At 41.9% G+C, this 27757-nt stretch overlaps 1 protein-coding gene across 3 annotated transcripts in view; it reads right to left on the bottom strand.

The window, feature by feature from the left end:
• myom3 (myomesin 3) overlaps nucleotides 1–27757 on the bottom strand; it is a 63040-nt gene extending 35283 nt beyond the window's left edge. Inside the window, exons 1-10 of one of the 3 annotated variants that reach the window (XR_004847228.2) lie at nucleotides 27543–27757; nucleotides 24858–25007; nucleotides 19122–19226; nucleotides 13744–13897; nucleotides 13084–13241; nucleotides 11846–11938; nucleotides 11276–11364; nucleotides 4298–4342; nucleotides 689–826; nucleotides 419–580 (exon numbers count right to left, since the gene is read on the bottom strand). Coding sequence is in view for 2 of the 3 variants with exons in the window: in XM_023269031.3 (XP_023124799.3) it covers nucleotides 419–580; nucleotides 689–826; nucleotides 4298–4342; nucleotides 11276–11364; nucleotides 11846–11938; nucleotides 13084–13241; nucleotides 13744–13897; nucleotides 19122–19226; nucleotides 24858–24988 (1075 nt within the window). In the remaining variant the exon portion in view is untranslated. The remainder of the gene's footprint in view (nucleotides 1–418; nucleotides 581–688; nucleotides 827–4297; nucleotides 4343–11275; nucleotides 11365–11845; nucleotides 11939–13083; nucleotides 13242–13743; nucleotides 13898–19121; nucleotides 19227–24857; nucleotides 25008–27542) is intronic. The other 2 variants (XM_023269031.3, XM_035947582.2) reach the window with 2 other exon arrangements.

Raw genomic sequence — 27757 nt, 5'->3', positions numbered from 1 at the left:
TCATTCAACTCTTAAGGACCATACACAAGATTTTCTTAGGGTTTTCAACCATGCCACCATATCTTTAGCAGGAGACAGGATTTGATCTGTTGTTATAATGAAGCTTTGGTCTACATGACAACTGGACAATTTCAATCTGCTGAACCAGGCCCAGTAAGCTATGCAAAACACTGGTAAGTACACTTTGTGAAATGTCTTGAACCTGTGTGCTCAACAGATTTTTGTAGAACGCAATGATTACTATTATACATTGCTATACTAAACAACCTGATGTTTCAGAAACTATCTAGTATTTTAAATTTGCTAAACAATTAGTAAAACTTCAAATATGGTGATAGCATTTATATGAGATCCATTATTCTGTGGATTATAATGTGTTGGGAAAATCTTCAGAAGAACTTTTCATTTTGGTTTTCACCTTTTACGTAGACATAAGCGTTGTGTTCCTGGATTCCATCCCAGGTTCTCAGTCTGGCAGTGTAAACGCCTTCATGCTCCTTGTGTGCAGCCCTCAAAGTGATGGTTGCCTTGTCGTCAAATGTTTTAATGTCCACATTGCTAGACTGATGCAGCTGTTTGCCTGGAAAATCAAGAAAAAAATAAGCTGACAAACCCACAACATGATTCTTTTAAAAAAAAAAAAAAAAAAAAAAAGAGGTTCATGCGACTTCTTCTTTACAATACTTACCATCTCTGAACCAGCTGACATCCTGCTGGAACGGCAGCAGAGCTGAGGTGAAGGCACACTGCAGGTTGAGGCTGTCACCCTCCTCCACCCAGGTTGGTGAGAATGAAGTGTCAAATTGGGCTTCTTGTTGCTCCAAGGCTAAGAAAGGCAGGAGGAGGAGGTAGAAGGGTAACATCATAAGGGTGAGGATAAGAGGATAAAACGAAAAAGGGACAGATGAGAGATGATGTAGAGAAACAAAATAAAGAAATTAGTGGTAAACAGGAAGACATTGGGAAACAAACAATTGACAAAAAGTAATGCTAATTTTGGATGGGTGCTACTGTAAAAACTGTGCTCCTTTGGATCACGACAACGAAAAGAAGCACGACAGATAAAAAGACGAAGAATCAGGAGAGGAAAAAGCACGGGTTGTGCAGGATGTAAGTAGCAGGCAAGAAGAAGTACGCTGAATCCTGATGATGAGAAGTGAAAATTCTCTCCATCATTATCTGAGTTCTGCCAAAACATCTGGCCAAAAAAAGTTCTGATGCCTCTGCAATACCAAGCAAGTTTGTGCAACGAGATCAGCTTCTTATTATCCCCTGCAACCTAGCAGTAACAAGCTCTTCCAATCTCATTTTCTTTCAATAGTAGCTGGAAGGGAAACTAAAGCAAACCAGATGTTCTTAGCTAGCTAAAATAGCCATCTTATGGAGACTGGCATGGCCGTAATATAAAAAGATCCCGTTCTTCTTCCAAGAGAGCGCTGACACAAAGGACAGCTGCAAGATGTGTGCCCTAGGGAGGACAGTGGAAAAGCTAAAGATGTGACAGGTTTTTGAAAGTGAACAATTTCTGACAGTTTATTCCTTCAGCAACCATTCATTCCCTCACTTGTCAAAGCACCAAAGAAATATAATCTGGAAGTGAGAGATACTGTATGTGTGCCACGAGGTCTTGTCAGCTCCTATTCTAAGGGATGAATCTGAGAGATGGTGACATGCTTCTTTTAATGATCTTGTTCTGCCTAGTAGTCCAGGCTTCCTCAGACATGTGTGTGGCATTATTGAAGCACACTGCTTAGATATTTGCTTCCTATCATTCAAACCCTGTACTTTCCTCATTGCAGTGATGGCAACAGTCAATCTATCACAGTTGGGGTTTTGTTTATTGAGGAATTTGTGTTGAAAAATATGATCTGCTCTGTATGAGATAATCAAGTATCAGTTGCATAAAAACGGTAGCATGTGATTCTTCAGCACATTTTCGCAGCAAGCATCCCTGATGCCATTACACACTAATAAAGCTTCATTCAAAATGATTGCCACTTCATTTCTGAGTGTGGGAAATGTATTGCATTGTATTGCTCCTGCACAGATCTTCCACAGAAGGAATGGTGTATGCTGCATAAGGAAAGATGATCTGCACATTTCTCCTAATTAGATGTGTGTGCTTTACTTGGCAGTTTAGCCTGCTCTTAGAAACCATTTCAAAGTGGAATAAATTGGCACAGAGAGGTCATTACTGTTTGACCAAGATTTTAAATGCTGATTTACAGTCAAGGCATGATTCAAGGCCAAATCAATGAGCAAATAAAATTTTATTTCAACATTTATAATGTGAAAATGAGGGCGAATTCACCCAAAATGCACCCATCTTAAACACTTGTTTATAAATTTGCATATTTCCACAGCCAGGCTGTAAATTAAAGCTGTGTATCAAAGATGAATTAGAATATATCTCTCCAGCATAAGAAAATGAGAGAAGATTAATCTTCATTATCATTTCCAAATACAATGAAGTCCTTTAGATTCTATAGTTAAACAGTGAACTTAAAGTCTAATTGCTCATGTGTTTTCCCAGTTGAAAGGTAGTTTACAGCTGAACCCTTACTTCGCAGCATCTAGCAACAAAGTTGGTGAGGTCAGTGATCATAATCACAATCATAATCACACAGGCAGAGAAGCTACAGTGGGGTGACAAATAAAGCCCTACAATTGGGGAACAATCACGTGGCTATGGGGGGGGGCATTTGTTCAGATCTACTTGTCATTTTAGAGGGAAAGGTCACCGCAAAGTAACACAGACTTCTTCTGAGAGATCACCGACAAACATTTCAATCCTAAAACAAGTGGTCTCTTTTGCAGTCACCAGAAGAGAGACTTTGAACCAACCACCACCATCAAAACAACAACAACAACAACAACAACAAAAAACAAATATGGTAATAGCTTTTAGAAAAATTGTGGTCTTTCCCTTCAGTGGAGTTCAAGAGATTTGATGAATAAATGCAGATTGCACTGAAGCTGTTCTGGCAGCATATGATGGCCCCGCACTATAATTAAACACTTTATGTTGTTTTTTCTAATAATTTGTCTCTTGTCTATAGTTGATTAAGTGATTACTTGAAAATGAACCATCCATCCATCCATTTTCTATACACTGCTTTATCCTCTGTAGGGTCATTTGTTTGTTCTGGATAGTGAAGACGTCAGCTTTTTGTGATGTTTTTTTTTGCTGTTGTACCATTTTATGACATACGATCGACTAAATAAACTACTGATGAATTAATCAACAGATTATTGAGAAATTCAAAACTCATTGCTGGCTGCAGCTCTAACAGAGGAGCTCTGAAGCCTTTTCAAGTTGCCTAAAACGATGTGACTGTTAAAATTGTGTGTCGAAACCTGTGGACAATAACAAGAAATATAGCTAATTTTATAGGATATCTCGCTCTTTGACTGGTTGTGCTTGAGCAGGACGATCTAGTGTGAGTAACCCTAAGGTGAAGGTAAACATACTCAGCAAAACTTCTTGGAAAAAAATGGGTGAAGATAGCAATTTTGGATTACTGTGTTTCAAAAACAAACCAAAACATAGTCGGTAGGAAAACGAAAATAAACTGCAGTTTTCCATGTCAGGGTCACCTACTTTGTTGACCTATTAATCAACTCACTGCACTTCTGCTTTTTCTTCTTTGCACAGCCACAAGAGCTCCTTGTCAGATAAGCCTAAACATAATTTGTTTAAGGTGTTTGAGCAAGTGACCATTGTGTTTGTTTACTGATAAAACAACCTCCAGGAAGAATAGCCGTGCTGTTCCTTTGTCCCAATGGACACATACGTAACCTGATTAGATACTGAGCATGTATGCAAGTTTGGGCTAAATAATCTTGATCCCCACACATGGTGAAGGCTAATCTAGGTCAGTGCGACAGCCAATATAAGATCCTCTGTAGCTTGGAGCAAAATGGGATAAATCTCCTGCTGTCCCCGGATAAAATATACATGACTGTCGTTTCTGCTCATTTGGAGTTAAAACAAGTTGTTTTATCCCCTACAGCAGCTCTCCCACAAATAGTCTTACTTACACCCTTACATCCACAGGACACCCAAAGAGAAACATAAATTCCCGTGATAAACAAACACCATCAATGCACTGCTTCCTTTCAATCCACCCATATCTCTCTTTTAAGAGGTGCAGCACGTACGGTAGCGCCAAGCGTTGTGTCACTGTCTTCTAAGTCATCCAGGCCTCCCTCGTTTACTGGTGAAGGGACGAACTTCAAAGGGTGGCAGAGAAAATGAAAGGGGACACTTTTAATTAGGCCCAGGCGTGAAACTTACCGGCGGTCTGCGAGTGCTCTGAACCAGCCACGGCTCCTTGATATGCTGAATCGCAGAGTAGCAGAGCAGGACAGATTGGAGAAAGGCAGGGAAGGTCAGAGATGGAGACAGAAACAGAGAGCGATATGGTGAAAGCAATGCAAAGACACAGCAGACAAATAAAACCTGGCAATGCTACATTTATGCAAGTCACATCTAATATTCCCTTTAACCTCGGCTATTTTAAAAACTGAAGAAAGCTGTGAAATATAGATGGCAAGGAGAAGCCTTGAAATGCTTGATTAAAGCCCAGATCATCTGATTTATCTACAGCGTTGGGAAACTTTGCCAGGTGTCGAGCTCTTTCATGCATGGGAGGGTCATTTGAAAGGTGATGAAAAAAAGAAAACAATTTCTGCAAATGTGCTGTGAGGCAATATTACCCTCAGTAATATACCCACCACCACAGCAACTGTCTAATTTTAGTTCAGTATACATGAGTGCTACAATGGGATCTGTTTTTCTGTTTTTTTTTAGTCTGGTTTAGTCAGATTCTCAAAAATACTAAATTTATATAGAGACTTGGATAATGAAGATGAAGAACTACACTGTGTATGAAAGACAACGAGAGAAAATCGTATCCAAACTTAAAAAAAGAGAAAATATAGGCTGTCCAACTTGAGCAATGACAAAACTGCAGGTATTTGGAGGATGGAGATAGAAATACTGTAGCAACCCTGCAGTTATGTTTCATCACTGTTAGTCAGGATGTTCAGTAGGCTGTTACTGTGTGTGTATGTGTGTGTATGTGTGTGTGCATGGATGTGAACGGGACAGATAGAGGACGGAGCGAGCGTGTGAGCGAGGTGAGCGTGCGTGGTGCCTGGGAGCGGGCGTTCGTGAGCGCGCATGGAGCTGAGAGTAGGAACGAGCCTAGCCTGTGGTTGTCGGTTTTGGTTTTGTTTTTGGCGTGATTACGGCCGACAGTAACCGTGTTCTGTGTTCGGTGGGCTATTAAAGCGTCGGAACGTTGACAGCGTCTCCTGCCTCCTTCTTCCGTCCAGCCGGACGCTACACTGGTGTCATAAGTAAAACAACGAGGCTTCCGCGCCGCTAGCCGCCGCTAGCCCGCCTGCAGACGGAATGGCTTCGCGGCGAGAAAAGACCGACGCTCGGCCGAAATTCAAAGAGGAGGTATTGGACAATGCTTATGACGGTGTGTGGCGGCGTGACACTGAATTTGGACACTCGGCGGAGCACATAGCCCGCCTGAGACATACGGCTAGGAGGCTAGCTGCTGACGCTGGGTTCAGCCCGTCCGATGGGGAGAAGCGCAGTGGCGTGGGAGCATCGTCCGCGTGTGACGCTACGCCGAACGTAAACAAAGATGGCGGCGCCCGTGGTTGCCAGCTCCAAGTGAAGACGCCGAAATACACTGGTAAGGCAGACTGGGATGCCTTCCATGCCCATTTTGAACTGTTAGCACGTGCCACGGGCTGGTCAGAGACAGACAAAGCACTCCAGTTAGCCCTTTGCCTCACAGAGGATGCCCTCTCATGCCTGCTGCTGCTTAGCCCAAGTGAAAAGAGGTGACTATGGGGCTTTGGTTGGGGCTCTTCAACGGCGTTTTGGACAGTGTAATCAGCCTGGGGTCTTGCGCTCAGAGCTGTCTAACCGACAGAGACAGCCAGGTGAGCCACTTTGTTTACTGGCTAACGACAGAGACCCTGACAAGGAGAGCATATGCCCACATGCCCACCGATGTGCAGAGTGAGCTAGCCCGGGACCAGTTCGTCCGTGCCATAACACCCAGAGAGCTGCGCATTCAGACACAACTGGCGCATCCCCGCACCCTGCAGGAGACACTGGAGCTCGCGCTGGAGAGGGAGATTATTGGAGGTCCTGCAGAAGGCGACAACATCGACGGCAGACCCGCTGTGAGAACTGCAGTTGAGGTGGATCCCGGCCTAGAGAAGCCGGCTTGGGCTGCTGAGTTGACTGAACTAGTCCGGGCTGCGTCGCTGCAACCACCACGCAACAACACCCGTCCTTGTCGCAGTCCTCCAGTGTGCTGGGTTTGTGGTCAGGCTGGCCACATCAGCGTACAGTGCCCTAAACAGGCTGGTGCCCAGGGAAACGGCAAGGGGTCTGCATAGAGGGGGCAACGCAAACCCTTGTCCCCGTGCCTCACCCCGCTCCGTATCCAGCTGCCAGAGCCCAGCGGCACAGACGGGGGAGCCTTGCTCCACTCCCCCAAGAAGCAGATGACACCACCGAGTCTGCGAGAGTGGTGGGCTGGACACACTCGGGCGACTTTTGCCACGTCCCCGTTACCCTGCCACAGACCCAGTGCATAGCCCTAGTTGGTACGGGTTCCACTGTAACACTGATGAGACCAGATGTGATCCCAGAGGATTGTGGCAGTTTCGGGTCCTCTGTTTTGGCCTGTGCAATGCTCCCGCCACTTTTGAATGGCTGATGGAAAAGGTGTTGTCTGACATCTCCAGACAGGAGTGTCTGGTCTACCTGGACGACATCTTGGTCCATGGTAGTGCCTTCAAAGTGGCGTTGGAAGCTTTGCGGCGGATTCTGCAGAGGATAGCAGCGGCAGGACTGAAGTTTCACCCTGACAAGTGCTGCTTCATGAAGAGGGAGTTGGAGTTTCTGGGGCACAGGATTGGAGGAGAGGGCATCAGCACGCTGGAGGAAACAGTGCGTGTAGTGAAAGACTGGCCAGCCCCCACCAACCTGCGAGAGCTCAAGAGCTTCATTGGGCTGGCGTCCTACTACAGGCGGTTTGTGCGTGGCTTCTCTTGTATAGCTGCACCCCTCTTTCGTCTGCAACAGAAGGACACTGATTTCGTTTGGACAGCAGAGTGTGAGCAGGCCTTCAGCTCTTTGAAGAAGGCCTTGACGGAGTCCACTGTTCTCACCCCCCCAGTCCCCGATTTGCCGTTCATTCTGGACACCGACGCCAGCGACGTGGCAATGGGAGCGGTGCTGAGCCAGAAGGGACCGGAGGGGGAGAAAGTGGTGTCATACTTCGGCAAAACCTTCAATAAAGCTGAATGACGCTACTGTGTGACACGCAGGGAGCTGTTGGCGATTGTGAGAGCAGTGAGTCACTTCAGATACTACCTCTGCGGCTTACCATTCACTGTCAGGACAGACCACTCAGCTCTCCAGTGGTTGATGTCCTTCAAAGAGCCGGAAGGACAGATTGCACGCTGGCTAGAAGAACTAGCGCCGTACACCTTCACTGTGGAGTACAGAGCTGGAACTTGCCATGCTAATGCCGACGCCATGTCCCGCCGTCCCTGCGCCACCGACGGCTGCCAGTGTTGTGAACGGCGGGAGGCCCGGGAGGAGGAGCTCCAGGTGGAGGAGCAGCGAGGCCTCAGGCACGATGGGGAGGAGCCGACCTGTAGAGAAACACAGGTTGTTGACACACCTGAATGGAGGGCGCAGCAGGAACAGGACTCTGACCTGCAACCGGTGCTGCAGTGGGTGGAGTCAGGACAGAAGCCCCAGTGGGAGGAAGTTACCAGGTACTCCCCTGCCACTAAAGGACTGTGTGCAAACTTTGAGGCGCTGCGGGTGAAGGATGGAGTGCTCCAGAGAGCGTCTCCGGCAGAGTTTCTACTGGGGCCAGCTCAGGAGAGGCGTGGAGGACTTTTGCCGGCGCTGTGATCTTTGTGCTGCACACAAGGGTCCCCTGGATCAATCCCGCGCCCAGCTGCAACAGACAGCAGTGGGGGCCCCGATGGAAAGAGTGGCAGTGGACATAATGGGCCCGTTTCCCCGCACTGACAAAGGGAACTGTTATGTCCTCGCTGCTATGGACTATTTCACAAAATGGCCGGAGGCATGCGCCATACCTGACCAGGAAGCAGAGACTGTTGCAGATGCTCTGGTGGAAGGCATGCTTGCCAGGTTTGGGGCCGCCGAGGCCATCCACAGTGACCAGGGGAGGAAATTTGAGTCGGGCGTGTTTGCAGCGATGTGTGAGCGACTGGGTATGCGAAAGACCCGAACCACACCTTTGCACCCCCAGAGCGATGGTCTCGTTGAGCGGTTCAACAGAACCCTGGGAAAGCAACTCACCATCCTCACTGCAGAACATCAGCGTGACTGGGACGTGCACCTCCCCCTCGTCCTGATGGCCTACCGGTCAGCTGTACAGGATTCCACCTCGTGTACACCTGCCCTTCTCATGTTGGGACGAGAGCTGCGGACGCCTGCAGAAATGGTCTTTGGCAAACCCCCAGATGCCCCAGCGGTACCACCAGGGCCGGAATACGCTTGCAGGCTCCAGGACAGGATGGAGTCAGCTCACGCTTTTGCCCGCGACCAGCTACAGAAAGCGGGGGTGAGACAGAAACACAACTACGACACGAGAGCTAAGGGCAGGGACTTCAAGGCTGGGGATTTGGTGTAGGTGTATAGCCCCAAAAGACTGGGTGGGGCCTTGTGAGGTAGTGGAGAAGCTGGGTGAGGTGGTGTACAGGGTCCAGCTGCCCCCCAGAGGAAGACGTGTGGTTCTCCACAGAGACAGGTTGGCCCCATGCAGGGGCAACACCCGCCCACATCAGCGCCCTGAACACCCAAAACCACCCCGGAGAAACAGGGCAGCCACGCCCCCTGACTCATGGACTGTTTCCCCTGCCAGCACCCCACGTTCACCCCCTTTCCCACCCCCACCCCCTGCTCAGCAACAGACTGTTCGGCAAACGCCCCCGCTGGTGTTCACGTCAAGGCAACGGCAGAGACAGAGAAGGCCTCCGGGCCACCTCAGGGACTTTTTATGTGACCCCTCGGGGCGAGGGGCTTGGTGAGGGGGGGGGCAGTGTAGCAACGCTGCAGTTATGTTTCATCACTGTTAGGCAGGATGTTCAGTAGGCTGTTACTGTGTATGTATGTGTGTGTGCATGGATGTGAACGGTACAGGTAGAGGACGGAGCGAGCGTGTGAGCGAGGTGAGCGTGCGTGGTGCCAGGGAGCGGGTGTTCGTGAGCGCGCATGGAGCTGAGAGTAGGAACGAGCCTAGCCTGTGGTTGTCGGTGTTGGTTTTGTTTTTGGCGTGGTTACGGCCGACAGTAACCGTGTTCTGTGTTCGGTGGGCTATTAAAGCATCGGAACGTTGACAGCGTCTCCTGCCTCCTTCTTCCGTCCAGCCGGACGCTACAATACATTATCAAGTTTGGCCAAGAAAGTGCAGTAGCTTGGATGCATTAATGCGCTGAAATTTAATTAGTGTTGAATAGCTAGTCCTAAGAATAGACTGGAGAAAAACATGTATGAGAAAACCCCTACAAGTCACAAAAAAGCATTTACATCATGGAGTACAGTAGATGCGGAGAGTAGTAATTTATGGATAGCTGTCTCTACATCATTGAATTGGATCAAGTTCAAGTGGATTTATTCTGAAAGGCATTTTAGTTCAACAGAAAATCGTCATTTTTGAGGGCATGTATTTTTTTTTAAGTTAGCCAGCAACATATGCTAAACCGCCTGCTAAGGTAAGGGGGCGGGGCTTCGCTTAAGTTTATGCTGGCTTCCAAAACTTTAGTCATTTTAGAGTCACTGCTATTATTCTATTTGTTGTCGTCGCTTAGAGTCCGTAAAATCGATGTTGAAGCAGACGATGAGACAATTTGGACAAAAAAAAGTGCAAATAGTGAGGAAAGTTAGCCGACCTGCAGCCCCAGAAGAAGACAGACGCAGTCCGTTAGCGCACTAATTTAGCCCTCGGACACTTGTAGAGTCTCCCTGACTAAACAAAAGGTAAAAGCACCCACTTTTCATGCCATGAGGGCAATATTATACAACAATACTGCCATGACAGATGCAGCACATTAGTTGTACATTGGTCACGAATTTCCATGCTTCACAAAGTCCTAGCTAACGCCGTAGCTGCTGGTTGTTTTTGTCTAGACTTTACCTCTGCAAGAGCAAAAAATGGCCGAAGAATCTCCTCCAACACTTATCATAATGGTGAGTAAGTCCTGTTTTTTTCCCCTTTAAAACGCTGTTTTACTAGTACATCCAATTGCTGTTGGATTGTTGTCTTCCCTGCATGGTAGCTGTTATTTGTGTTGACTTGTGGTTGGCAGTGCTTGTTGGTTTTCTGTTTTGTTTTCATTGCTGCAATGTGTTATCATGCTTGTGTTCAATATTTGGCATTTCTTGGTTATTTTATGTGTATTTGAACCTTTAGCTGATGGTGTGATACTTTAAAGCATTTCATTGCTCTTTATAAATAATGTTATGTGCACTTAATTGAATCTGACATGCAATTAGGTACAACATCTCAACCCAAAATGTTTATTTCCCAGAGATGTTTGTCTATAATGAATACTTGTACACCCTAATGCAACTTAGTGGAGCTCCCTGAAGAAACCTGTTTTTTCTATTTAATCACATATAGCTGAAAGTGAAAGCTTGATTAGGTAGAATCTGGCGGACTTTAAAATTCTGTTTATAGTTCCTTCCTAATCATTACTGTAAAAACAGTTATGCTTTTCTTGCAGTTTATCCATTTAAAGTAACTCCAGTCTGCAAGACATGCTGTATTTTATGAATTTATGAATAGGAAAGATAGATTAATGTGGGGCTAAAATTCTGTTTATTATGAACTTTTTCATTTTATACATCAAAGCCAGTAGGAGGCAGTGTCATCAGTGTAATTGAAGAAGTGTGTGTGTGTGTGTGTGTGTGTGTGTGTGTATGGTTTTAGTGGAGCAGTTGTTGTGGCTGAGCAGTGTATGTTTTTTAAGGAGAGGAGAGACAAAATTCTTTTTAGATTGGTCATTTTGTCCCAATCTTGCAGCTCCTCAGATCATTTCTTTTACTGCTGTCTGTACCTCAGTGTGTCATTGTCTCTTCAGCCTGAAACTGGACTCTTCAGTTTAGGGAAGGAGTAGCATTGTAATTCGTCTTTGTAATGTTCATAATGGTTTTTTTGGAAAGCGAAGCTGATATGAAAGAAGAACCACTCACAGTTGACTACTAGGGTTCCAAAGGTCATAGCTTCACCCAGGGGACTCTGGGCAACCACTTTATACTCTCCAGCATCAGAAGGTGAGCACCTTTGTAGAGGATATAGAATGTCATTTATCTGTCTGTGAAAGTTGAAAGTGAGTGTATTTGATGAGACAAAAGATGGCACAAGGTTGTGTCCCATATTGCCTATTTGTCTGGCTGTAGCTCACTTAGCTGTTTTCCTTGGACTGTCCACAAAATACAAGATAAAAGGGGAAAAAATGGATGTAGTGCTTCACTGTTGGACAATTTAACTTAATTTACCGTTCATTTTTGACTCTAGCTAATAGAGATAATTTACAAAACAGAAGCAGGATTTATTTCTCAGTTTGACAGCCATGTTTTATAACAACATAATTTCTTAACTTTACTCACAAGCTTTATTCATTTTTTAAAAAAATTTCTCACTTTGTCAATGACAAGGTCGTGCGATCTACGTCTGCCTCATTTCACACCCCTGCATTACATTCATACAGTTTGTTGCTAGAAGAGTTTAAGTGTTAATTAGGTATTAAGATCGTGACCCACCTTCTGATCTCCAACGAGTTAAGACCATATTTTTGTTGAAGGCTGTAATTCCATGGTTGATGAGACATTATCAGTGGCTCACCATCCTTATACCTGAGGAAAAAGCAAATAACATTGCTTTTGGAATTTCAAAGCAAGTGAACAATGGGCTACACTTTGGTGGTCCACGTTCCTACCTACTGATTACTTATGCACAGCATTCATAATCAAATGTTAGTTTGACTGAATCTGTAACAGTCAGATGAGGCCTTTGATCTCTCATTCTGTCTTGTGCTTGGCATTGTTGAGGACTGCCCTTTGCAGCTCATTGGGCTTGATCGGTCCCATATGGGATGGTGAAACCCATGAGCCACAGGTTATCTGAATGCAGGTTCATGAATACTGAGCACACGGTCTTTTCATCTGGTAGTCTCACAGCAGCTCAGGTATCAAGGTCGACAGTCTGGCACATTGCCTGAATTAGCACAGGTAATTTCATATTAATAGCACATGCGATATTCAGCACAGGGTTCCGACCCTTTGTGTCATGATTCTTGTATTTTGCAAGCAACTCATGGACTTTTAATCGATTGTTATGAGTTTGTTAACATATACTGACGTATAACCTAACCCTGATTTTTACCTCTCACATATATATTGTTTAATTGATTGCATGGCAAATATCACAACCTTGTTTAATAGATGAGTTATGAATTAATTAACGATGCAATGCTGGGCTAGAACGCTGAACTATTTTAATTTGTCTTTTGATAGAATGTCACATCTTTTTATGTAACTGTCAGAAAATATTCATCAAAGTTTTAGCCTGAGGTGGTGTCTTAGGATTGTTTCACTTCCACGTCAGAACCCAAAGGTATTTCATTAACGTTAATATAAGACACAGAAAGCAGGAAATGATCAAACTCATGAAACTGTAACCAGAATGTTTGGTATCTTTGCCTGAAAAATGCCAGAGATAGTTATGTATTAAACTCATTGCAGATTAATTTTTTATGGTTGATTGACTGATCGATGAATCTGTGTATGCATCATTTTACACCATGTGCAGTTGTTCCCTGGAAGTAACAACTTTGAAAACTTAATTTTGCTCATCCAATCAAGTGAGAAACTAAATTAAAATGACTCAATTCTGTATATGGCCTCCGACAACAGAATTTAATAGAAACTTCCTTGAAAATAATCATAGTAGGTTAGTTAAGGCCAAAAGAATGGAGTGCTGAAGCGACAGCAGTTCTCACCATGTGACCTTTGGGGGTGGACAGCCCTGGACAGTGCAGGAAAGTTTCACCACCATGCCCTCCCAGACAGTGTGAGCCCTGAGAGGGATCGGAAAGTCTGGGGCTTTCTGACTAAGTTGCTCAAGGTACTTCAAGTGGGCAGACGCCCTCTTCTCCGCCTGAAGCAAAGACAGACCGATGAAAGCCAAGTTTTTAAATAATAGATTGTGCAGAGAAGATGAAAATTAATATGCTGATAAATATTCATCTGTTTTTTTGAAACTACGATAAGTGTCCAAGTGCTTTGCAAGTCATTAAAAAAGAATAAGAATAACAAAAAAGGAAACAGAGAATATAAAATAAATGGTGAAAATTGTCAGAATAATCTGATTATAACTATTCACTGGAAGATCATCCTAGTAGACAATTGAGCAACATTCATGTTGGTAGCAACTAACTTCAAAAAATGTATTCCTTACATTTTTTTTTTTAGCTTAAATACACTATAAACTAGACACTATACACTATAAATATATTGTACACTTTTTCATGCAGTATTTTTCTTAAATACTGCATGAAAAAGTGTACATTTATTTAAAAAACCTACTTCACAACTTTGCTGTGTGTGTTAGTCAATACACATTTAAGGTAATTCCAGACACTGTACTGAAGTGACTGTACCTGTTTGCGAAGTGCTATTTTGTCAACTCGAGTGCGTAAAACATGCTGGTTCCTGATCACATCTACCTCCACCTTCTCAGCTTCATTCCCAAATCGGGTCCATTTTTCTCTCTGGTACTCTTCATCGGCAGCTATAGTTTCCTTCAGGATTTCCCTGTTAGTAGAATAGAATATCCTTTATTAGTCCCACAAGGAGAAATTTACAGTGTCTCAGCAGCAAAGTGAACACAACTATGAATTACAGACATAAGGTCTATGCAATATAAATAAGAAAAACTGAAGAACACAAGGATTCTAACAACACAAATTTAACAATATATACGCAAATGAATTGCACATGAAGTATTAAGTGTTAGTATAAAGCATGAGTAATTTAAAAAATGTGTTGCTTTCAATTTATTATGTTTATTTGTTTTACTGAAAAAGGATGGGGACTATAGAAAGACTGATGTGGAACACAGTGTTGAAAACATAGCTTTTCAGAAACACAGTGGGATTTTTAGTAGTTATGTTAACATGCATAGTTAAAGTGTTTTTGTAGATAAACAAAATATTCAATCAGGGGCAAACAGAAAAGTGTAATAATAATTATCTTCATTTGAAAACTGTGAGTTTGGTGTCAAAACATCTCCGACCGCCATAAGAGAAAGTGACAAGAGAAGAGACAATTCAGGCAAAGGTTTGAACATGATTTGGAACAACAGGGATCAACCTCTGACAGAAACTAAGCAGCAATTTTATACTGTGTGTGTTTTGTGCCTTTTTTTTTATGCTTTGCATGCAAACAGTTCATTCTGTCCTGGCCCATTTACAGACAAGTGCTAGTTTTGAGATTTGGCAGTTTGTCCTTTAAAAGGCTCAGTGATGGGGTCGGCGCTTTGCTGCGCCATTTGTACCTTTGTGTCATTTCGCATGAGCACCGTTCTCACGCACGTTGACAGGTTTTGAGAAGCTGTGAAACATCAAGCATGGCTGCCACTGCTGATTCACATCACTGTGAAGAGGTACGGTGCTGTTACCCTAAAATCTCCCACATGATGATGTGCACCTCTTCAGGTGTGGACAGTTCAAAGCGATGCTGTGTTGCCAGCTGTGTGACATCCTTGATTTCTCTTTCATCAAGTTGGTTGTCATGGAGATGGCAGGCAGTTGTGATAGTGCATTCACTCAGAAGAAGCAAATTTTGTCATTGTCTGAGCAACTAAAGTGACACAGTAAGTTGGGGACAGAGATTCAAGACTTGTTTTTGATTGCATTTTTTGTGTAGTGGTTGTTAAGTTGCATAGTGAATCCTTGCCAGCTTTACTGCTACCAAACCTGCTCTCTATGCTTCCTGTAAAGGCTGGTATAAACAATACAAGAAGCCCCTAAAGACATCAGTAAATCCCACTTACAGTCTATAATACATGCACATGTGTATGGCATGCTGTAGCTGTAAACCTATCCCTATGTACATAATATCACACATCTCCTGTGTACATGCAGTTCATCCATATGCATGGACATATACAGCCTCCAACACATACAATCAACATACATATATTTTAAATGTGGCATTTTTATTCTCTCTCTCTTCATCTTTGATTGGTAGTCCCCAGGGCTTAATTATTTGTGCACGTGCTTGACACGCACGCACACACGCACACACGCACAGACACGCACACACACACACACACGCACACACACACACACACACACACACACACACACACACAGGGCCACAACAGGGAGAGACAGAATCTTAAATATTCCCATAAACACTTCTTGAGGCTTTGATGGCCATTACAGCATGAATGGCCCTACAAATGGTCATGATAATTCAGAGAAATGCACAAACAGCATAAATAAATATGCAGTATGAATATGTGTGCATAGATGCATAACCAGATAACTGCATACCCACACACACACACTGAAGCTCCTGCGTGCCCCAAAACAGCATTTTGACTTGAGCTGCCAAGGGCTTGTCTATTAAAGTGATGTTGGTGTTTTCAAATCTCTTGTCTCTGAGATTTTATGCCTTGAGGGAATGAATAGCTGGATCACATGAAGTCTGTGGATATGAGGGGGTTTATGGCTTACTTATTTGTCCAAATGGATATTTTAACATTGCTTGCTGGTACAAAGAACAGCAAAATCTTCCTGCCAAGACAAACCGAGCTTGCATGAGTCAGCCGCATAATTTACATCTTATCCCTAGCCATGTTGGGCAGATGGTGAATAAACCATTATGAGTCACATGCTAACATGCAGTTGAAGCCCCACTTGCGAACACATAAAGATCTAGCGCTTTCGTTTCCACACAAATCAAAACAAATGTCATGCTTCTGCATCTTGCAATGCTTGGGCCCAGGTCTAGAAATAGTGTGCCAATCCTTAAGAGCTTTCAGTTTTACCCTACAGTCCTCTTGTTCTTACCCTACAGGAGTCAGTCAGCTTCTGCATTGGCAGTTTTTCTTCCTAAAATATCCATCCAGACCATATTCATCTCAGCACATGTGAAAATTATAAGACTTGTGAAAAATTGACGTTTGGTAGAGACATTGTGGTAAGGCAATCGACATTCCTAATTCAAGAGGTAGAAGGCTTTAGTGGGCGGAAAAATCTCAAGACTGAGATAAAATTGATGAGTCTGCTGAGCATGCTGGTGGACACTGATGAGAAGGATAGTTGGGGTGGTGGCATGGGTAAAGGAACCTAATAAGATGCTAACTTGGCAGAGCCACATCATTGCAGCTGAGGCTCATTACTGTCAGTTGTTTTTTTTATCTTTCAAGAGGGTGCAATTTCACTCTCAATGACTTCCCCTCCTTTCATTTTCCATCCTTGGCCATTCTGTCGTCTTGGATTTCTTCTTCTTTTTGTGACCTTTGCATGTCTATATATTTACTTTTGGCAGTCACATGCCTGCCAGTACTTCCTTTCATGACCCAAAGACGAAAATGGATGCATTATTTTTAGCATTGATGTGGATGTCTGCATACACTAGAGTTGTTAAATCCTTTTTGACATAACAATGTAATTGTATTGTGGATGGATTGGAGAACAGGACAGAGGCTGATTGTAAGCCTCCAAATATGAGAGTGCCATTGAATCTTAACACAGACACTTTGTGACCCTGACAGGACAAGGTGCCCCTAGCAGAAGAGGGATTTTGGTAAAGCAAATTAAGTCACTAGAGGCAACAATCCCCAAGCGTCCGTTCTCTCTGACCTAAACCTCCCTATTCTGGGACTTATTTTTAGATATACTTACATCCTCTTTATGACAGCTGAGCAGTAATCCTGTCCTGGCAACATGATCAGAAGACGCTTAGAAAGTAAGCGATTGCTCATACATGTCATCAACAATATCCTTGCAGATTGAGATTGACTAATAATTTAAACACTTTCTGGTCTGGCAACAAATTAACTCCAGCTGCTATGTACATCCTGACAGTTGTTGTTCACTACATTTTTCAGTTATTCCTATGGGTAATAAAATAACAAGATGACAAATGAGTTTGCGATAGCTGCCCTAAGGAAATCCTATGTTTGAGTTGATTGTCTTTGAAATCAGTTATTTTTTTTTGCATGAAATAACTATGGTTTATCAGTTTATCAATTGGTCTGTAATACTTCAGAAAACAATGAAGAACTATATATCACAATAAGCCATCAGTGGCTTGTCACGGCCCTCTACAACAACTCATAACAGTGTTTTTTGGTCTCACGCCCCTCTTGGCAGAATGAAATTTCATCAAAGAAATCTGTGGTCTGATGTGACAATCCTTAAGATTTTGTTAGGTTTAGGTGTAGAAACAACGTAGTGTAAATACCGAAAAGGCCATAGTTTACTTTAAGGTTAGGTAAACCTTGTGATTTGGGTTAAAATGGCTTACTGTGCTATGAGGACCTTTTTGTCATGGTTGCAGCAGTAAAACACATGGATAAGGTTAGTGAGTGAGTAATCATGATCATGCTTTAAAACTACAGTTTTGACTACTACCTGAAAATTAAACACACATCCATCTCACGTTAAAAGTTTTTTTCAATAATTTTTAATTGATCCTTCCATCCTCTTCATCCTTCTCCTGTACTTTGCTGCATCACCTGTGTTTTGCTACATTGTTACTTGAACATATTTTAACTGCTGCTTTTGTGTTTACTAGGGCAGTCTCCATTTAATTAGACCACAGTAGCACACCTTTTTAACAGTCCAAAATCCATTTCCATATCCACATATTAGCAGAAACTTGCCATTAGTGGGAACCAAGAGCAAGAAAATATGTGACATTCTAGCCACACATTACCATATACAGTATTAGTTTTATGTAGACTGACTACTATACTAATCAACCAATATTTCGGGCTGTATGAGATGCCAGTAGGATGTGAGGATGCTTCGTCTTGTGCATCAGTACAGAAATACAAATGTGAAGCTTCCGCTGTGTGACTCAGTTGAATGGTTATGGCTTATTGGCTTCATGACATCCGTAAGACAGCAAATGAAGGGACCCAGCTGGCCTTTTACTGACAGACGAGAGTGAAGAAAAAGCTCTGATTTCCATTGTTTATTGAGATTCTCTATTGGCATGAAAGCTCTGGTGCTGTATTGGCTTGCAGGGCAAAGCATCAGTGGAACTTGACCCACTCTACTTTCTCTAAAGTGGAGAGAGAGGATGTGGTGGTGACTACTGATGGAGAGGCAGAGTTTTATGACATGCACAGATTATCCAGGAAGGAAGTCTTTAGGAGAACAGTGGAGGCTTGCTTTAGTTCTGTATGAGAAGAGACTCATCCACAGTTTTTGCCATTTTGTCTCCACAAAAAAATCTTTCAGCATGGGAAACAAAAAAAAATCTCTTTTTGGTCAACACCTGCCAATTGAAGTTTGAATTTGCCCTTGACATTTATTTGCTGTTGTAAACCTCCGCAATTTAGTTTATTTTGGGGATTTGATTGCATAAATTTTCTCAATTTTAGCCCCATTTATAGCATGATATTCTTTATGGGGAGGCCAATATGACTTTATTATACTGAGAGATTTTACACATTTTATATTTATTCCACTGTAGCTGTCCCTAGAATATAAGGTGTGTGAAACCACCGTGGACACTGTTGCATTTCAATGAGCAGGTGTTGCTTTTTACAGTGCTGAATATTTATGATGTTTGCATTACTGTGATGCAAAATAGACATGTCTGCCTGGTATTTTATTCATTAAGAATTTTCCCAAAAATGTATGTACGATATCAAAATATATATGTATGAGTATTGTGTTATCAAATATTATGTACACTACCTGTCTATATCTCTATCCATACCACTAATTTCTTAGGCTTGCTGATTGTCAACAACAACAAAAATGTGCAGAAGCATTGTTTTATTGTGTCTCACCATGTCCTGTGGCGAGGAAAGATGTCCATGTCAAGGATCTCTTTAACAGACATCAGATCAGCGGGGATGATGGGGTAAAAATTAGAGTAGGAGGCTTCCTCATCACTGTGACACCCAGAGCATGTTGGGGAGAAAAAAATACAACAGCCTGATTAACACATATCTTGCACATCATCAAATGACACAGGTGAAAGATTACAAAATAGATATCTTCCCTTGTCATCCTTCACAGTTATTTACTCTGTTTATAGAAGGATTGAGTGTTCATATTAGCATGCTTATTCATTTTGTCATGGATTATGGGGCATTATCCAATCTCTAGTTCATCAGACCATTATTCTCATCTGCCACTAGAAAGCAGCACTGGCTCTCCTATTTTCTGTCTGAACAGCAGAGGAGGGCGTACATCAGAGAAAGGTCCGGTTAATGTAGGTAAAAGGAATGTACAAGAGGGTTCATTTATTCAGGGGATTAGGTTTAAAACGGGAAACTCCTATCTCAATGGAGAAAACATGTAATGTATATTTTCTGTCTTCTTTTCTATCAAAAGTCAAAGATAGACAGCAAAGAAATGGGAATCCATGAAAGACAGACCCCCTTTGAAATACAACGTCGGTATTGTTTGTCACACTAATACCCTCTGTCAGTCTGTAGCTCTGGGGTAAGCTCAAGTGTGGTAAAGCAGACTTGTCACTGCTTAGGATAAACCCAGTGTTGTCTATAATATTACAATGGAATTTGCTGACTCAGATTCAGCTCCTATTCAAATAAGACATACACATTCTGTTTTGTGACTCTATTTAACTTGCATTGCTTGGCAAGGAGATTCGAGTAAAAAATCAGATATGAGTTACAATGGCAGTGCTGAAACAGTAGTCTTCTCAGGTTGTTTTGGATGAGGTGTGCACTGTGCTATGTTTTTGCACTCTTTGCTGAACTGTAACCTTGCGTGTTATCTGATTAATCAACTAGCTGCATCCCATGTGAGGTGTGAAAAGCCCAATCTAGCGACTCAAGCAGTGCAGAATATGACCCATTTTTACTCAAGTGTGAGAAATATCCTAATGATAATCAGCTGCTCCTGCTCTGTCAGTGTTTTCCTCACACATACTATTGTCTTTAGGGAGCTTATATAATGAAGAGGAATAGGGTTTGCTGATGTGAGTAACACTAGTGGTACCAGTCAATGGGCCAAAGGGTTGTTGATCTGTTCAACAGATTGTTTATGGCACAGTGGCAATTATAATGCTTGTGGCATTATAGTATCTTTTAATCAACAACTATCAATTTCTGTATAGTGTTTGTGTAATTGGTGGTTGAGCTGTTAGTGTGTTCCAGACCAGATAAGCTGTAACACAAAATGAATATCTTGAACCAAACGTCAACAGCAGGCACCAGACAAATACAGTAAAGTGATTGCTACTCAGAAGCACAGCCAGTTACTGTCTGTTCCTTGAGAGACCTTACATTATCTCTTCATCATGGGAATATATGACTTGTGCAATCATGCAGCCACACATACTTAGACAATAGACCATGTCTTGAGCCTGCACTGCTGCATGTACCCTCCATGTAAAACACCAACAATAAACTGAGCTGACCTTTTCAATGTGCACCGCCATAAGCACTAGAGGGACAATTGTTGTTAGCAACAAGGTCACTTGTGGCAATGCAGTTGAAAGGCTTATTTGTAACAGGAGAAGCGTACATTTTAGCTCTGCCCTTACCCACAGATGAGCGTTTCTCTTTTAAGAAAGCTAATTAAACTACACTGAGTGGGTATTTTAAGTTTGAATGCTTTTCTTGTTTTTCTTTTGTAATTAGATCCATATATGGAGAATCCTTTTGCCTCAGTAAAGTGCATTACAGTACAACACAGCTCCACTGAACTAAATATTAAAAACCTTAACGCTTGTGTGCCAGAACTGTATATTTACCCAGGTGTGTATTCCACAACCCCCAACTACCGTTGCTGCTAACATCTAGCCTCAGGCGTTACTTTCAACAAGCCATCTTACAAATGGCAATGCAAATTGGCATGACTTCTCTTTATCTTTTGTTTGTAAGCTGGGAAATTTCCTCATTTCACGGTGTTCAGAGGATAACTTCTGCTTTTGCTGTCTTATTTTTCTCTTTTCCTTTGTTTAGGTTCCCTTTGAGTGTGCGCCGTGAGGCTTGCCGTTGAATAATGTACTGCAGAGACTGAAGTACAGTCCACAGATATGTACACACAGGGACACCAGCACTCAGGTCATGCGAATAAACAGGAACATGCACACAAATGTGCATGCACACAAGCCATAGAGCTCATAATTGTACAATGTGCAGGAGAATGGACGCAGTGTGTTCATGTGTATATAAACTACTGGTTACTAGTTAATATACAGGAGGAAACTGAAAAAAGAGGAAAAGCTGAGTTGCACCGAATGGTCTGTTTTCGTTGTTTATACATATGGACGAGTTGTACAAAAGTTAGCACTATCCACATAAGGTGCTGCTCAGATATGAAAATGAAAAAAACAAAACTGTTCTCCTCTTTAGAGGTGTTTGCTAAAAGTGCCCAGAGGCCACTCTGTTCAGTCTAACATTAAGATAAATTTGAGTGTACTCCCAGTGATTATGTTCTAAGTATGAATTTCACAATGTACCTCCTCTAATGCTTCTTTTTTAACAAAGAGAGACATAACCTCGAAGTTCACCTGTACTAAGCTTGATAGAATAATTGCTTATTTTCATGATCCCTAAGGAGAAAAATGGGTCCAATACACTTAATTCTGCAATGGAGATTGTGGACCCACAGGTTAGACTAATTTAATAACTCACTGCAGCGGGGGGGTAGGTTGTGAAAATGAAGGCAAATTTGGCTTGAGACTATTAAAGCAGGCCAGGAGTGATTTCTTTTGGATCTCTCTGGAATCATCTGGGATTACTGTGTGCCTGCTGTGTGATGATATTCCCTATCTTATGCCACAGTATAAGTGGCCAGACCTACCATATGTGAAAGTCTGTATGCAGGTCATGAAGCTCTTCTTACAACTTATAGGGACATTTTAAACCATAAAAATAGAAGTGTGTGCCTCCATCTACCTGCTAAGTTTGTGGTGTGAGAAAATCAAATGTTGGAAAACAAAAAGTAGAAAACTTAATAATGACTTGCACGAAGCATGCAACATAATTGTCTACCAAAGCTTCACCAACGAGATAAAACACAGATGAAAACATCATATTTCGTGTACCAAACAACAGGTTTGTCAGATTACTAGATTCAATATTTTCATGGTGTTTTACACATTGTTTTTAGCAATTTGATCGGTGTCCTAAAATTCACCAAATAGTTGTGGATGGAAATATGCTGTAATATGCATTTTCTATATGCCAGTTTGCAGTAAATATAAAAAAATATATTAATTTAGAATTAGAAACATGGCTCATGTATTTGACACAGTCTCACCTGAAGGTTCTTTTTGTAGTAGTTATCCCATGATGATTATCAGTTGCTATGGAATTGTAGATGTTGAGATTTAGACTTTTTCCTGAGTAATCGAAGGATTTCTTTTTATTGTTGAACTCTTGACCTTGAGAATGTTTGGTCTGTTTCTGTTTGACCACGCCATCGTATCTCTTTCCTCACTCTCAGGAATAAATGGAGCCAGTTCATGTGTCATGCTGACATTAGACAGTAAGCTAATGCTGCCGCCTGTTCCTAATTATAATCTGACTGTTCATTGTTTTATAGGTTATTTTGAGATCTGCTGTGGCTTAAAATGTTTTCAGTAGTCAAGTCTCATTTGCTGCTGCTGCTCATGGTTGTCTAGCAAGTCGCTGGTTGACTGGATTACTTTGCATTTCACACTTGCAAAAAGCTTATAACACTAATAACCACAAAGTAGCTGAACGGAGTCATTTTCCACACAGGTGTCTTTCTTTATTGACTCGCTAAACCTGTCATACTATATGTTCAAGAGCAGGTTTATCTTCGGCCCCCAGAAAACCATGTAGTACAATGTCAGTTCGTTTTAAACATTTTTAACATTGTGTGCAAGCTTGAGGTTAGTTAGTGATTGGACACGTTCTTTGTCATGAGGCTATGCAATGAAAATCCGGGCTTGTACATTAATCCCAGCTACAGGTACCTTAATATCAGACACAGTCTTCTCTGTGGTGGAGTGTGTCTCAGAGACATGTGTTTGTGAATACACTATGCGAAAGTGTTGTGCTTGCAGCTACCACCATTGGCCCACAGGGTATAGTTGAGTGGATGTAATGTCTCGTTGTGCTCAGAATAACCAGGCTGCCATATGTTTCTCTTTGATAAATACTTAATGTCATTTGTCAGCTGAAAAAACAAATCAGAGGTAACTGATCAGGACAGCTTTGCACAGCATAATACAAGTCAAGTTTGCCTAAATTTGTTGCACTGCACAGGCTGATGCATTTAAATGTTCTCTACTCTTATTAAATCCTAGTCTTAACGAGTAATTTAATCTATTAATTATACAGTATATCAGATTTTTTTAAGCAAATGAGAAAATCTGCCTTTGGCGTGAGATAATTTCACCTGGTTCAAATATTAATCCATTCGTTTCATGAATTTGTGTTTCATAAATTTTAAAGCCTCAAGTACTGCTTTCCTGATAATGGTGTGGTGAATTTGCCTTATTTTGTCTCAATTTCAAGATGCTAATTTCTGAAAATGCCTGAAACAAGAGATACTGTATATAAAACTGAATTATCTCATGTCAATGGCAGAGTTTTCCCTCTTGTTTTAATTAAAATCTGGGTTAAGGGCTCAATATGAGACTTTATGACCTGTCAAGATGAACACAATGTTTTTTAATGTTGTAATATTATAGTTGGAATCTCTGAAGCTATTACTGGATAAGACAGATTATACAGCGTCTCTGTAGCCAGGAAACACAGCGGTGTCCAACAGGTGAGAGGAGTGTGTGCAGTTTAAATTTCCATATCAAGACAAGTACTGTAGGGTATACGTGGTAAAAATAAATGAGCAAATGCTTTGTCCTCCCTCAACAAACATGTTTTATGTTATTCATGGTTACACTTGATCACAGATGACAATACGTTTAAAGCTTACAAACTTATTTCAGTTTGTGTTTTTGTTTTTTTTTTATGAAAGTGATGCTGGTGTATAAATGAAATGGCTACTGAGATACAATATCTTCTTCTTGTCAGCAGATTTTATTGAAAAACCAAAACCAGTAATGCATTAGACTATTTTTCAGTACTTTGACTTGTGTGTCTGTGGTACTCAGCCCTAGGGTCATTTCTTGTCTACTGAAGATGTAAATCTCCATGTATATATGTGGGTGTGCAGTTTACAAAAACAGCTAGACACTGTGTTTTTTAGTAAATGTTACTCAAGCAGGAGTAAACAGTGCATCCGTTAGAGGCTAGCAGCACAATCGGAGCAGTAGAAAGTATTTATAATACCAGAACAGTCTATGTGGAATTGATTTGAGATAAACCTCAGTGCCATATTTATCATAATGAAGGAATATGTCACCCAGTGCAACAGTGTGGCTTGTTGACTTGATATTATTAATCGGTTTCTGGCTCAGTGGCATAAACTATGTCTGCATCTGCAATGACAATATATTAAGGACAAGTTCATTTTGGGAACAAACAACACAGAGCGCCACTAAATTCAGTCTTTCATAAACAGCATGCATTCTCATAAAAAATAAATAAAACAACATTACAATTCCTGTCTCTTACTGTATGTCAGTAAGCTGTTTGCACCTGGAAGTGAAGGTCTTCTTCTTGATCTGGGAGGACAGTTGCATGCTGTGAGACATCTGGGACGACTGCTCCTCTCGCTCTCGCTGCATCACCATCCTGGTTTCCATGGCAACCCCTAACCGGCACCTGTGGGGGGAGGGGAAATTAGGAGTGAATATGCAGAGGTGTGTAGGAGGCAGTGTGATACAGAATCAATGGGAGTCAGTCAGACAGTAAAGACACTATAGTCTCAGCCAGGAGGATAACAGCACTCGCAGTAAGATACTTTTATATTCAGCAGTCCTAAGCTGTGTGTTTCAAATTGAAGTTCAGTGTCATTGCAAAATTGATGGCCACTTTATACTTAGCACCCTTTAGCTTTACAATAGAAACAAGTACTTGTATTATGCTTTATTTTCGAAAGAAATCTTACAGTTACAGTATTTGTTCTTTGCCAAGTTAAGGTGGCAGAGTAATAACTGTTTTATATAATCGGGGTGCAGAATTATAAATCTATCAGCGACCTCATCCTTGGTGAGTTATAACTCGGCCCAAAGTGTAAAGTGTATCCAAAATAGGAATCTAACTATTTAAAAGAAGCCCACTCCTCTTATAAAGTGTGAAAATGTCTTCAGACGAGCAACCAAAGTGTATGTGAAGATAGAGCAGGGGGCAATACATGACATAATGTTTCTGAGTCAGTATTTATCGTAATTACATCCTGGATAAAACACAAAATGTAAAAATGTGGAGCAAACTTAGGTCGACCTCCGTTTTGCAAAGGAGCACCAAATACATCTCTCATAAGTGGTTTCGATCCAAAATGTCATTTCTGCACTTTAGAGAGAAAAAAATGGTGTCTGAAATCCAATAGTCAACACATTTAAACTGATTAAGTCCCTAAAATAAATCTAATAAATGTAAAACCTTTAGTGAATACAAACTAGGGCTGCAACTGGTTATTTCTTATTCTGCTGAGGCTCTTCTCAAGTAATCAATTATTCAGTTGGGCTATAAATGAGTGAAATAGAAAACAGAAAGTCGTGAACCATACAGTTCCATTTTCCTAGACCCTAACAACATTGTTGTGTATTGTTTGTTCCAACACTTTCAAACTCCAAGCTTTTTACTATCATAGAAGCAAATAATGATATTTTAGACGCTGCAATCAGTAATATTTTTTCTTTGACATTTAATTATTGTTGCAGACTAATTTTTTAAACAGATTCATTTCTCAACAGTGCTGCAGTGTAATTGACTTTAATGCCAGCTTCATGCACAGAAGGTGTTTGTTCTTCCCAGTGTCCCAAGACAACTTTCCACTAGGAGCTAAAGCTACCAGCTTCCTCAATCCCCACCAGCCTCCTCCTTTCTCTCCTCATTTTTCTTTGAAAAATGATCTGCTTTGCTCACTTTTGGAACACTTTGAGTGTCTTGGAAAGTGCTATATAAATATTATGTATTGTTATTACTATTATTTTTATTACTACAGCAACAGCCTCATGGATCACCACCAGTTTTTAAACTTCACAACAAACACCAGATTAAGTCACTCCCATCAATCGCTAAATAAAATTTCAGCTTGCACATTCAGAAAAAAAAAGGTTAAAATAGAGCCCTGCTTTTCCCAAAGTAAAATAGTTCCAGTAATATAAACTACTGGGAATGTGATGTTTTTTGTTATTCATTGTCCAGTCAAGTGAGGTTTTAGGTGTTGGTGTGTTGAAAAGGTGTGTTGCAATCCCATGTTAAATGAATCACCCCTTTGTGAACCACTGAGCCACGAATAATTCATCAGTTGAGGTCCGCCATGCTGCTGCCCGCACTCTACCCATCATTAATCATGTGGCTTCTCTGGGGAAGTGAATGCAGAACGCAACCAACAAACAGAATCGGGTCGCGTCTGAGTGATAGCTTCATTCACCTTTTCCCAAAAGCAACCACCTGTGTTCGCACCATAAACAAACATAATGTGTTATTTCTTCTCGTCTCTTTCGATTACATTGTAGAAAACTGTGCTGAGTTAGATAACACAACTAATATGCTAGCGGGCCAGCTGATTCCCCCGTTGCTCTTTTGTGCTGTGCAAAGGGAGAGGTTTGTTTGAGCACTGTTAATGGCAGGCCGACCTCTGGCACATTAAAATTGATCAATCTCCATGGGAAGGCCTGGATCCTGGGCCCCTGGAGGGAAAGGAGCAAAAAGCAAAGTGGTGCTGTTTCTACACACAGTGTAGTTTTTATTCTCAGGAGTGAACTGAGGGCTCAGTTTCCAGGTCTCATACCGAAAAAACTATCAACAGAGGCAAAAGGGGGCAAATGATTTACTGTTCTACTCACTGAAGGGGAAAGCAGTGTCTGAACGCAGCGGGAGCTTACTTTATGCTGTCCCCAGAGAGTAATTAAAAGCTACATTCACTAAGGCCATCAAAAGATGAGGCCATTAAGAATTTCAACTTGCTGGAGAAACAATAAACAGTCTCAAGAGAAACAACAAGAGAAAAGAAGCCTCTGACAATGCAAAGATAGACTAACACTTAACAGCATTACACAGTTGTACTGTAAAGACACAGAGTGCATTTTACCCAGGCTTACTGTTTCATATACTCTGAAAGGCAAAAATCTCTGCATGCTATTTGTAGTGGATCTAGTCAAAAACTGAGTCAACGGATATCCCACTCACGCTTTCTTTCAAGACAGGTGATGTCCTCTGGGTGTCAGAGATCTGTAGGACGGATATATCCCTTTTCCTTTTTAGTCCGCCTGTCTGTCTCTCTCCTTGAAGAGCTTGTTCAATCTTGGCGTCTCACCTCTTTTTATTACCTCTGACTGTCTGTCTGCATCTACCACGGTCTCCTCTCTCTACGTCTTTTTTGATGGAGCGAGGAGGGTGACCCT

This window comes from Amphiprion ocellaris, chromosome 9 (genome assembly GCF_022539595.1).
Source record: "Amphiprion ocellaris isolate individual 3 ecotype Okinawa chromosome 9, ASM2253959v1, whole genome shotgun sequence".
Lineage (NCBI taxonomy): Eukaryota > Metazoa > Chordata > Actinopteri > Pomacentridae > Amphiprion > Amphiprion ocellaris.
Note: the sequence above shows the minus strand (reverse complement) of the source record. Positions and strands in the feature narration are given on the sequence as shown.